Source organism: Anopheles stephensi, chromosome 3 (genome assembly GCF_013141755.1).
Source record: "Anopheles stephensi strain Indian chromosome 3, UCI_ANSTEP_V1.0, whole genome shotgun sequence".
Lineage (NCBI taxonomy): Eukaryota > Metazoa > Arthropoda > Insecta > Diptera > Culicidae > Anopheles > Anopheles stephensi.
Window position 1 is genome coordinate 69,660,102 of NC_050203.1, and position 12,118 is coordinate 69,672,219.

General features: G+C 45.3%; 3 protein-coding genes across 5 annotated transcripts in view; all 3 read right to left on the reverse strand.

Moving 5' to 3' along the window:
• On the reverse strand, positions 1-1,906 carry LOC118512510 (endochitinase-like). Its single transcript, XM_036057027.1, has 4 exons — positions 1,347-1,906; positions 739-1,275; positions 501-668; positions 1-432 (listed from the first exon to the last, which is right to left on the reverse strand). Exons 1-4 carry the CDS (start codon positions 1,713-1,715, stop codon positions 130-132), a joined length of 1,377 nt encoding a protein of 458 aa, XP_035912920.1. The 5' UTR covers positions 1,716-1,906; the 3' UTR covers positions 1-129.
• Positions 1,907-4,280: 2,374 nt separating this feature from the next.
• LOC118512511 (endochitinase-like) lies at positions 4,281-5,887 on the reverse strand. The gene is made up of 4 exons (XM_036057028.1): positions 5,532-5,887; positions 4,924-5,460; positions 4,685-4,852; positions 4,281-4,621 (listed from the first exon to the last, which is right to left on the reverse strand). The coding sequence occupies exons 1-4, from the start codon at positions 5,874-5,876 to the stop codon at positions 4,319-4,321; spliced, it is 1,353 nt and encodes a 450-aa protein (XP_035912921.1). The 5' UTR covers positions 5,877-5,887; the 3' UTR covers positions 4,281-4,318.
• A 1,450-nt stretch (positions 5,888-7,337) lies between these two features.
• LOC118512512 (serine/threonine-protein phosphatase 6 regulatory ankyrin repeat subunit B) overlaps positions 7,338-12,118 on the reverse strand; it is a 44,368-nt gene continuing 39,587 nt past the window's right edge. The window contains exons 14-17 of one of the 3 annotated variants that reach the window (XM_036057030.1): positions 11,195-11,424; positions 10,193-10,321; positions 9,053-9,185; positions 7,338-8,313 (exon numbers count right to left, since the gene is read on the reverse strand). In XM_036057030.1, coding sequence (XP_035912923.1) covers positions 8,054-8,313; positions 9,053-9,185; positions 10,193-10,321; positions 11,195-11,424 — 752 coding nt within the window. In that variant the 3' untranslated portion in view covers positions 7,338-8,053. Of the gene's footprint in view, positions 8,314-9,052; positions 9,186-10,192; positions 10,322-11,194; positions 11,425-11,740; positions 11,953-12,118 lie in introns of all 3 variants that reach the window. The other 2 variants (XM_036057029.1, XM_036057031.1) reach the window with 2 other exon arrangements.

Below are 12,118 nucleotides of genomic sequence, written 5' to 3' on the forward strand. Positions count from 1 at the left end.
TTTGACAGCAGATAGACTGAGAACGCTTTATTTATGATGTTCTGATCGTCTAATATGCATAGTTTTCAAAATGAAGATAATATTTTAACTGGCATTTACTTCCATCCTATTTCCATCATAATTCCCGTTTTAGTTCCACTCAATGGCAAACCCAATATCGGAGGGAATCGAACGCACCCTGTTATAGAGATAGCCCGTCAGCGAATACGCCTGTCCACAGTTGCCATAGATGTCGTCCGAGTGTATATAATCGATGTAGACGCCACCGAAGCGCTTCTCCGCCACCAGATCCATCTTGAAGCGTAACGAGTTCAGATCCTCGTAGCTGATGCGCTCCTCCATATCGTTCTGTAGCGCTCTGGTCACGAATGGCATGAATCCGTACTGATCCCACCCAACGGTCCATCCCGCTTCACGTATCGTTTTACAGAGCTGCAATCCACAGAGCAATGCAAGACAAGATTAGTTCTGCTAGAACTTACCCAGCGAAAGCTAATTACCTCATAATGTTGCAGATATTTCGCTTCGGCAGGTGGTATGGTGGCTCTGTCGCCTACCAACGCTCTCGTCCTCGCGGAATATTCCTTCCGAACACCGTATAAGCCAATGCCGAGCAGCAGCTTCTTCGGAGGGCATCCATCATCAAGCCATTGCTGAGTGGTTTCATACTGAAAAAGGAAAAAAACCAAACGAGAGTAAACAAACACTCCAAACCATTGTCTTACTCCATTTCCTTACAAATCCTGTCTTGGGATTGATGACACCTCCGTACAATTTTATAAATGTCTGCGCTACCGCAGGTAGCACGATCGGTGTACCGTACAACGGAGCGTGTGCATTTTCCAAGTTATCGGCCGTGGTTGGATCGAGCGTCACATGGTCGACCAGATCGCAGACGTCAAACACGTTGTACGTATCGGAAATGGCGTTGGGATGGAGCGAACCACGTAGCCACAGCTCACGGTTCCGATTCTTGATGCTCCGATTGGCAGAATTCACCGCCTGCCGTAGATCTTGCAGTAGCGTGATCATCGTGACACGATCCGTGCTTGCATCCGACGAGTAGCTGACACGCCAGTTAAGCTCTATCGTATCCGCGTCCAGCTCAAGCAGCAACGCGGTCGCTGCCTGCACGAACGCTTTTCTCCGTGCAAGCGTACCGGACGTCGTGGTGAAGGCTCGTGAGGACCCATCGATGGACGCGACCACTCGAACGCTGTTCGATCGTTTGCGTACACTTGTAAGCACCCGGCTGAATGCTATCTTGTCGTTATCCTGTTGCAAGGTGAAGTCTGTATAATAGGGCTTTCTACGGAACGGTGAACACCACACGGAGTAGAACTTACACTGAACAGCATCTGACGGCCGACGAAGCTCGGGAAGTCAAACGATTTGAAGATCACGTGTGTGCAAACTTCGAGCGGTATGTACTCCGGCTGATAACCGATCGAGTTCGCTTTCTGTGGAGAGTAGCTGCAGGCAAACTTTTTACCCTGGGCCATGGACGGATCGAACAGACTGACCACTAGCACCAGCAGCAGCACTATCCATGCCAGAAACCTTGCACTCATTGTGTTAAGGAGCTGTGCAAAATGATACGGCGCAATATGGACGAGTGTCGTAGAAGAACTGCCGGTGTGATGAGTTGACATCTCCGACTGAAGCTGACTGCTGGACGCTAACAAACACATTCCACTAAAACCTGTTCCCGGCATAAGCTTCCAACCGGTTGGGGTTTGGTCAATACGAAATCAAATAAACAAATCAATCGCGAGAAGATTTTGTGGGCTGACGTATGGTCTGGTGACGCACGTGGACATTATGTTCTAAGATGTTGTTTGTGTTGTGCTTGACGATGAGTCAAGCTGGGGGGACGCTACATGATGGGTACAATCATCTTAACGCATTCTGTCGTTAGATGTCTCCTGATTGAGCATGGTCTCGGTAACAAATCTGAATACAACCAGCACAATCCTTAGGGGATTGTTTGGATTCCATACTCCGAGATGATTATATTATTTGTCTTATTGAGTTAGTAAATATGTTAACCATTCATCACAGACAGACAGTCAATCTTTGCCTTTGTTTGACCGAAATTTCCCAAAGCTGAATACTGTGTATTTAGCGACGTCTAGATGCTAGAATATAATACTAAACATGGTTTGATAGCAGATAGACTGTAAACGCTTTATTTATGATGTTCTGATCAACTAAATTGGAGAAAGAACCTTAAAATGAATGTCATTTAGTTTTCAAGCCAGCAAAAGGGTTGTGAATGGTGGCCGGCAACAACAAGCGGATTCCTGAGATCGAGTGGTAATGAATGCAGTAACAACGTTCGAGAGTGGTACGAGGATACCACTAAGGGCTGTTCCCGTCGCTTCAACACAACAATCGTGTATGATAGGTTGTGCGGAATCTCATAATCTACGGAACTGTCCAGCGTTTGAGCGTTTGGACGTACAACAACGCCGTGAGATTGCCGCAAGGGAGCGATTGTGTTGGAACTGCCTTCAACGAAACCACCAAGTGAGAGAGTGCAAATCAACTTTCAGTTGCACTACGTGCAACGCTCGTCATCATACCCTGCTACATTTGGAGTCGAAAGCAGCAATGACTGTGCGAGCAAAGGACGAGATGGTCCTGTTGGAGCAAAGGATGGTCCTGTTGGAAACGGTGTCACTCGTAGTTGAAGATGGCGTCGGTGACACGCACGAGGCAAGAGCACTATTCGATTCAGGATGCGATGTGCAACATCATCTCCAAATCACTGGCGCATCGATTGGCTACGCCAATTACTCCAGTGAATTTTTCTGTGCTGGGTGTTGGGCAATCGCAACAGCATGTAAGAGGATCGATTACAGCAACCGTACGACCCAAGACAGAACAATTCTCCGCGCCAATGGATTTCGTGATCCTCAATACACCATCAAGCGAAATCCCAACAGCACCGATCGATACAGCGAAATGGAAGATCTCAAATGTCCCATTGGCGGATCCGACATTCCACAATCCGGGAACGATCGATTTAGTGATTGGTGGCGATGCATTCTGGAAGCTACCGGTGGCAGAAAGAAATTTATTGCAGAGGGTGAACCATGGCTGATTGAGACTGTGTTTGGCTGGACAGTCTCAGGGAATACTTCCCAAACATCAGCATCGAGTTTGCGGTTGTATCATGTGACAACGACGACTTCAACGGAACATCGGATCGGAGACACTCGAACGGAGAAGGAGAGCGGGGAACGTGTGCGGCATGAGACTCACCGGTTGTCTAGTTTCAAACAAAGACAAAGAATTTCGCATGGCTTGCTGGATCCTCCAACAGTAGCGGTTCTACACGGCGGGCTGAATCCTCCAGCAGCAACGATCGGACAAGCAGTGTCATACAGTAGGCTGGATCCTCCAGCAGTAAAGGATTGTGAGGGTGACAACAAGCTTCACGCGAGCGTGAACGGCTTGTCACCAAAGGTCATAGCTTCTACTGAGTATGACAAGATTAATCCTCTCTTTTCGTGTTTTCAGACGCTAAACTGAAATTCATTGAGATAGAGCGGAACCACCTAAAACGAGGGAAAAGTGTCAATGGAAATTCGAAGCGGAGTTGGTTCCTTCAAAGGAACATGCTGCGTATTGGTGGCCGGCACGGGCAGCCAAGCCCATCTGAGTGTGCGATGCATCCAACCGTCCTGGGATCATCATTTCGCTACAGGACTATGAGTGATGAACGTTCGTTTCGCGATCAGAATAATTCGGATAGAGTGAGTGAGCGATTTCACCACAAACGCGTTTTTAGCAGCACATAGTACTCGCCAAAGTTACGTAGTTACGCTACGCACGGAAGGAGCAGAATGGTTTAAGCGGTTAAAGGAACACTTTTGCTTAGGTCAATCAGAATAGTACGGAACACTAACCACGCGGTATGAATGTATGTAAACAACGATAGATGAGGCAGCTAAGTACGGATGCGTCACGCTGATTGTTTACATTCAGGAGTCGAATTCTGATGGGGATTAACCTACGGCTACCAGAGCAACGTGAATTAGAAAAGGTAAACCTTTTGGTGGACGGAATGATGGAATTTTAATATGCTTTTCACATCAATTTGCGTTAGGCATTGGTATGAAATAATGGTAAGACGCACTCAGACGAATGAATTATGTTTAGTGGACAACGAATATACAGTGACTAACTGAACGCCAAGCGAGCAACACAAGATTGACTAAACCAGCGCAGATATCACAAGTTCCTTCCCAATCACGATCAGTGAAAATCCAACATATTGCTTCAATGCTATCTATTTATCATAATTCCCGTTTTAGTTCCACTCAATGGCGAACCCAATATCGGAAGGGATCGAACGCACCCTGTTATAGAGATAGCCCGTCAGCGAATACGCCTGTCCACAGTTACCATAGATATCGTCCGAGTGTATATAATCGATGAAGATACCACCGAAGCGCTTCTGCGCCACCAGATCCATCTTGAAGCGTAACGAGTTCAGATCCTCATAGCTGATGTGCTCCTCCATATCATTTTGTAGTGCTCTGGTCACGAATGGCATGTATGCGTACTGATCCCACCCAGCAGTCCATCCCGCTTCACGTATCGTTTTACAGAGCTGCAATCCACAGAGCAATGCAAGATTAGTTCTGCTAGAACTTACCCAGTGAAAGCTAATTACCTCATAATGCTGCAGATATGTTCCTTTGGCAGGTCGTATGGTGGCACTGTCGCCTACCAACGCTCTCAGCCTCGCGGAATATTCCTTCCGGACACCGTATAAGCCAATGCCGAGCAGCAGCTTCTTCGGAGGGCATCCATCATCAAGCCATTGCTGAGTGGTTTCATACTGAAAAAGGAAAAAAAACCAAACGAGAGTAAACAAACACTCCAAACCATTGTCTTACTTCTTTTCCTTACCAATCCTGTGTTGGGGTAGATGACACTTCCTAACAATTTTATAAATTCCGGCGCTTTTTTGGACACCACAATCGGTGTACCGTACAACGGAGCGTGTGTATTTTCAAAGGAATCAGCCGTGGTTTGATCGAGCGTCACATGGTCGACCAGATCACAGACGTCAAACACGTTGTACGTACCGGGAATGGCGTTGGGATCGAGCGAACCACGTAACCACAGCTCACGGTTCCGATTCTTGACGCTCCGATTGGCAGAATTCACCGCCTGCCGTAGATCTTGCAGTAGCGTGATCATCGTGACACGATCCGTGCTTACATCCAACGAGTGGCGGACACGCCAGTTAAGCTCTATCGTATCTGCGTCCAGCTCAAGCAGCAACGCGGTCGCTGCCTGCACGAACGCTTTTCTCCGTGCAAGCGTACCGGACGTCGTGGTGAAGGCTCGCGAGGACCCATCGATGGACGCGACCACTCGAACGTCGTTCGATCGTTTGCGTACACTTGTAAGCACCCGGCTGAATGCTATCTTGTCGTTATCCTGTTGCAAGGTGAAGTCTGTATAATAGGGCTTTCTACGGAACGGTGAACACCACACGGAGTATAACTTACACTGAACAGCATCTGACGGCCGACGAAGCTGGGGAAGTCAAACGATTTGAAGATCACATGTGTGCAAACTTCGAGCGGTATGTACTCCGGCTGATAACCGATCGAGTTCGCTTTCTGTGGAGAGTAGCTGCAGGCAAACTTTTTACCCTGGGCCATGGACGGATCGAACAGATTGATCACTAGCACCAGCAGCAGCACTATCCATGCCAGAAACCTTGCACTCATTGTGTTAAGGAGCTGTGCAAAATGATACGGCGCAATATGGACGAGTGTCGTAGAAGAACTGTCGGTGTGATGAGTTGACATCTCCGACTGAAGCTGACTGCTAGACGCTAACAAACACATTCCACTAAAACCTGTTCCCGGCATAAGCCTCCAACCGGTTGGGGTTTGGTCAATACGAAATCAAACAAAACAAATCAATCGCGAGAAGATTTTGTGGGCTGACGTATGGTCTGGTGACGCACGTAGACATTATGTTCTGAAGATTTGTTTGTGTTGTGCTTGAAGATGAATTAATCTGGGGGAAGCTGCATGATGGGGACAATCATCTTAACGCATTCTGTCGTTAGATGTCTCCGGATCGAGCATGTCTACGGAAGCGAATCTGATTAGAACCAGCACCTTTACAATCTTTAGGAGATTTTTCGGAGATGATTATATTATTTGTCTGATAGCATTAGAAGTTTTTTTAAACTTGCATCAGATATATATATATATATATATATATATATATATATATATGTCTGGTTCTTCTTGATTTTTTTAAGGTTGGCGAAAGAAAAACAACTTGCGGGACACAGCTTGTCCTGTTCCACAGGTAAGCTTTTCGCCATGAACTGGTTCATCAACTCAATTATCCACTAATCCACCATGGTGAATTGTTTTTAGCTTGACAACGAAAAAGAGGAGAAAGATAAGACAGGGAACACTCGCTTTTTCCTGACTTTCCCTCCGTCAAGGTGCGGCGGTACAATTCACAATCTTACCACCTGAGGACTGGATGGATTGCATGTTATATGGAACGTCTTGTGAACAGTTCTTCAGGTCTTGCAGCTTAGTCGAATGAATATTTTTTTTGATTATTTAAATCTGATTATTACAGCCAATTCGAGTATTTTTGTCACAGATTACCCCTTGAATTGAAACATATTTCTTTAGCATATGAGTGCAAAATAGTGAAGACACTTAGCGCAAACATTCAAAACTGCAATTTTATTGCTCTTTAAATTATCAAAAAATGTGATTTAAATAATATTTAAACTAACACTTGATAAATAACATTAAAAAAAACCCTGTTCTATGAATATCATCAAGCGTACCAAGCTTAACAACGAAAATATTACCATAAGCAGTAGCGCCACCTACATGTCAACTTTAGAACATGCGCGATGGGATGTCCCTGGTGGTATGCAATCCTGTGTTGCTTTTAGAACAACTCTTAAACTACTGATACACAAAATTTCAAGCCAAACTTTATGAGACTTGTTTAACTCATTTTTAGAACATTTTGGTTCAAAGTTGCAAACAAATCGTTAACTCTTATTAAGCAATTCTCCTGATGATGCAATTTTGTTGGTGCATCTTCGTAGGCTGTGGTCTATCCATCAGATTGTCAGTATTTTCGTGGTGCTAAGAATACATAACAATAACAATGATACAAAAATAATATAATTGTGGCATAACATTAAAACATAACAAAATAGCACTAATACTACGAATAAAACAACCTACTCAAACAAAAAAATGGAACTACACAAAAAGCATACATATCTCAACTCCATGTCCCAATAAACACGCTTCTCCTACAATTTTAGAAAATATATTTTCCATCTGTTGTTTTCTCATATAATGTTCCATTCACAACATTGCGTCATCGAATGAGTAGAGCGACCCGGATCGATTGATGGCCTCTACCTATCATAGCGAAAAACCGAACCAAACAAACGAATCTGTCCTTTTAATTATCTACATTGAATAAAACACAACCAAGGGCAATATTTGTTGCCTTTCCTTACATTTCTTGCCAATTACGCTCGCCCGCATGTGCAATCTTTGTCTTTTGTTACAGCGTAGCCTTATCTAGGTAGCGTCGTTGCCTTACCTTACCACAGTACGGTTATAAAACACAGCGAACGGAATCGAAACGGTTTACAAAAAACTCATAGCTCTCGGTCTCACGGTCAAAACTCCGGTCGCTCCATGATCGCCTTATTACACGATGGGTGGTATAAAATCGAACCTATATTTACATCTACCGAGGACAAAATGTGTCCACTCCAATTCGCCGACGCGATGGTTCGTGACGCGCTCCAATTCGCTCGCATTCGCTATCTATCTACAGTTTTCGCTTTCTACAGTTTCGCGCTCCTGCAGCCTGTCTGCGCCACTCAACGGTCTCTGCCTATAGTCTACACCGATTTTCACCGATTCGGAGTGTTACGAGAGTTATGTGTCAGGTTGGCAGTTAGTGTTAGTGGTCTTGGTTGGTTTTGGGCCCTAACACGACGACGCCCGCCTTACTACACCTTGTTCGCGTTGACATTGTTACCCATCTGCTGCTGATCGTTGCCGCCCGGTCCATTGTTGGTGGAGTGATTATCGCCCTCCGAGTCCTTCATCGAGCCACCGTCCTCCGAGTCGTGACCGACCAGCGCACGGTACTTCTTCGAAATCGCTTCCCAGTCCGCAACGTTCTCGATTCGGGTCGTATTGACAGTGGTGAAACTGACTTGCGAGCCAAGAGGAGACAGATGCATAACGGAAAGGGCTGTCGAGTCTGCTGACCGGTGCCAAGTCGAACGTGGTTGATATGACGCGGTTGCGAGAGAGTTGGAAAAGAATCCAAAAGAAACCCCGTGTAAGTCATGTCTGTTTGGCTAGGTGAATCAGGGAAGCGGGCCCTTCTGTGGATATCGGATCTAGAGGAGATCACGAGCTAGAAGGGCTCGCTAGAGTATCGTTGTTGGTGCTGTCAACTTTGTTAAACTCATCTCAAACACATTACTCAGTCAACCAGCAACTTCTAATGGACGTACTACGGAACTATGTTAGTACAGCTCGTAAGTTCTACATGAAACTGAGTTTCTTCAATACGATGCACGAACTACGTTCTAAGTCTAAGCGATCTGGCCACCTTGATCGGGAATGATTTCACTCGACAGCACACTAGATGACGGTAACACACTTCAAAGATACTCCAACACGCGTTACATACACTAGTACTTACAACTGAAGATACTTGTAGTTTAAAGAGTCCTTAAAGGTCTAAAAAATTATATTTACTATAAAAAAGCCACCATGGGAGCGGGAGAAAACAGCATCACTGCTCGTCCGCAAATCAAAAACGGAATGGCCTCGATGTAGCTTCGAGCGAGAACTTGCATCGCGTTCACATTCGAAGGATACGTTCGAAGCGCAATTTAAAGGCATTATAAATACTTTTACACGTAAACATAAAACAGCTACGAAATAGAATCTAGTAAAACCAGACAAGCGCATGCTGTCACTACTGTGCACACCTTTAGGAGCCACCTGACCTTTCTTCACTTTCGACAACCATTTGGCGCCGGCTTTGGTGCGCGGACTCTGCTGTCCACGGTGAAGATTCATCATCTGCACCAGCGACGGTCGTTTCTTCTTCACAATACGTGCCTGTTGAGGATAGAGAAGTTAAGGATTTGATGGCGTGATCGTGATTGCGACATCGTAGGTACGTAGGTACGTAACTCCCTAGCTAAAGCAAGTCCGTTCGTTCATGCAGCAGAGTGTGAATGAAACAGATGTGAACAACGGAACTCCGAAAGCTCTGCTTGCTGTGTAGGATTGTGGGGCGAGTTCTAACGTGTGCATTAAAAAAACAGGGACTAATTTACATGATCTTTAACACAAAATGATTCTTCCATTTGATGATCATCAACGATAAAATCTATCAAGCAGATCTTGGACGAGATACACATTGCTCCTGGACAACTTGGACAACGAATAGCTGAGGAGGTGCTATATGATCTAGATCGTCTGAGAAATTGAATTGCTTACAACAGACGAAGCTCACGCAATAATGCGAGGGAATAATGCTCAAGTTTAGGTTGAACCGAGCTGCGAAACTTGCTACAGAGGATCTGCTCCATCAATTTCTTGGCCAGAGAAGGAGCAGTTTAGGGACAACTTGCTAATAGAGTACAGCAATGCCACCACATAGGTCTTCGATGCGTTTTTAGAGATGATTCAGATGGAAGTCTAGGATGAAACTTGAGTTTTCTGTTACAAGTCTAGTTTTTAATGCACACGTTAAAGCAGAGCTGAGCTTGGAGTTCAGCATGATCACATCTCTTTTTCCATATTCTATATTAATGTATGTAATATATGCAAAGCGAGAAAGTATAGTTGAAATGAGGTTTCCTGTACCCTTCCATAAATTATAAGCCTCCTGCTCAGTTAAATTTTCAAAACATGGTAAATGAACATGATCAGATAGTCTTTCGGTTTTATCTTACAAAAATGTACAAGCACTTTATGCTGTTTTCGATCAGACTCAAATCAAAACTGGTCGCAAATATTCTTACCTACCACCATCTCACACTGATCAACCGACGAGAGCGAATAATGATCGTGTGTCGAATGATCTCTGCCAGCGGTACCTACCAGCTGGCCGTACTTACCCGCACTTTCTCAACAATCCACACGAACCAGGTCGTGACGAGATTCATCGGCGAAGGTGCCGTCGAGGTTCGATGCATGTTGCGGATCAGCTTCGACAAACCGTACTTCCACTCAATATCCGATTGTGCCTAAAACGTTCCGATGGTGTACGATGCAGGAAAGAGGTGAGAGAAGAGCACGTTAGACAGGACGGTATGAGACGCAAACCAATCTGTTTTTATTTTCTTCTTTGAATTGGGGAAAAAGGGGGTTCAGTGTGTTCTGTCACACTTGTTAATGGTAAATTATGAAACAAAACTTAAGGTCGGATCTATCCAATCAAACCTCCAACTAAACCGGATCAACTTGAATGGTAGAAAGAAAAACAAAAAGGAGTTATTCTATGTCTTTGTGTTTAATATTATCTGTGTGTTTTTTTTATTAAATGATGGCAAACAAATGTTGGACAAAAAGGGGTTCGAAGGACAAAGCGTGTCAAGCGCCATCCAGCAAAAAAAAAGCCAGTCGATGGTGGCCGCGGGAAGCGATTAGGCAAACATAGATTCGTACACACGGAAAAATATAAAAAAACAATTCTATTTGGTCAATGTTCACGCACACCCTCCGGGGCACGTGGGCGGCTCGGAACGTCGACGGGCGCCGTCCGACTCACCAACGCGCCCACCTTCGACGTGGCAGGATGGATCGGGACCCGGATGCTGCCCGGTTCCATCCATCCATCCCCATCGCATTGAGAGCGTGTGCGCCCTTACCAGAATAAACTACAAACGGAAATGTTCAAAACCGGGACTTTTGATGTGTGAGTGTGTGAGTGTGTGAGAAGGAAGATCTATCTGAGGATCGGACCGGGAAGGAAGGAGGGAGAGGACTCTACTTGAAGGGAGTAAACGTAAAACAAGGAGCACACGGTTAGGTAGGGATCGTCGGGTGCGGGAGCAGAACGGGGACGGGGGAGGGGTGGTAGGGTTGAAACACTTTGAACATTTAATTGACAATGATACCTGAATTCTCTGATACGTATCAGACATCATAGCAATGAGCAGATTGATAAGTACAACAACTGATACCAACATGTAAATGCCAAATACAATTTTAAACAAGTACTCAGTCCAATAGGGTTGCGTTCGTGTTGTATTCGGTGTCATTTTATCAATTTGTGTTTGATCGGTGGTAGTTTGACCAAATACAGCGAAAAAGAGCAGCTCAAATGACAGTATGGGATTCATGCGCACTGTTGGTTGCGGTTATGTGTTGAGGTTGGCATGTTTAATAAGGTTAAGTATGTTTGAGGTTTCGAGTTGAAGTGTTGGTGTTTGATTTGCTTTCCCCCCGTTTCAGTCCCACGATGTTAAACGCCAATTTAGTGTGAGCGTGTAAGTGTGTGTGTGGGTCGCGGCATGCGTCATTCGGGGGTTTGTATTTGTTATGTTGTTGTTTGATCCAACAAAAATTGGGAAGAAAAGAGAAGAAAGAGAGAGAAAAGAGAGAGAGAAAGAGAGAAAAGAAAAGAGAAGAGACAGCACTTTAGCACACATACTGGAACTAACCTGGATGCGTTGATAGGTATCCGACATCATAGCGATAAGAAGATTAATGAGCACTACTACGGAGACTAACATATAAATGCCAAATACTATTTTGAACAAATTTTCCGTCCACTCGGGACGGGACGAGCGCTGCGAGTTGATGTCGTCCGGCGACGTCTGCCCGAACACGGCGAAGAACAGCCGCTCGAAGGCGATGATCGGCGTCATCGGAACTGGAACCGTACGGTAGGGTTAGAGAGATAGTGGTGTGTGAGTGGCGCCTAGCGGTAATGCTCCACGCTCCACGTCCTGGGTTGTTTCGCTTTTTGCTATCCGCGCGTCCTGGGATGTCCTGGTACGAGAACTACCGTGCTACCTACTAACTCTGGGTGCCCTAAG

Bases quoted from the DNA above. Each gene is read 5' to 3' on its own strand.
- LOC118512510 (XM_036057027.1), bottom strand. From the start codon at position 1,715: ATGCCGGGAACAGGTTTTAGTGGAATGTGTTTGTTAGCGTCCAGCAGT. The intron at 1,276-1,346 runs GTAAGTTCTACT...ACCTTGCAACAG, and splicing joins GCCGTCAGATGCTGTTCAGT to GATAACGACAAGATAGCATT. The intron at 433-500 runs GTAATTAGCTTT...TGTGGATTGCAG, and splicing joins AATATCTGCAACATTATGAG to CTCTGTAAAACGATACGTGA.
- LOC118512511 (XM_036057028.1), bottom strand. From the start codon at position 5,876: ATGTGTTTGTTAGCGTCTAGCAGTCAGCTTCAGTCGGAGATGTCAACT. The intron at 5,461-5,531 runs GTAAGTTATACT...ACCTTGCAACAG, and splicing joins GCCGTCAGATGCTGTTCAGT to GATAACGACAAGATAGCATT. The intron at 4,622-4,684 runs GTAATTAGCTTT...TGTGGATTGCAG, and splicing joins CATATCTGCAGCATTATGAG to CTCTGTAAAACGATACGTGA.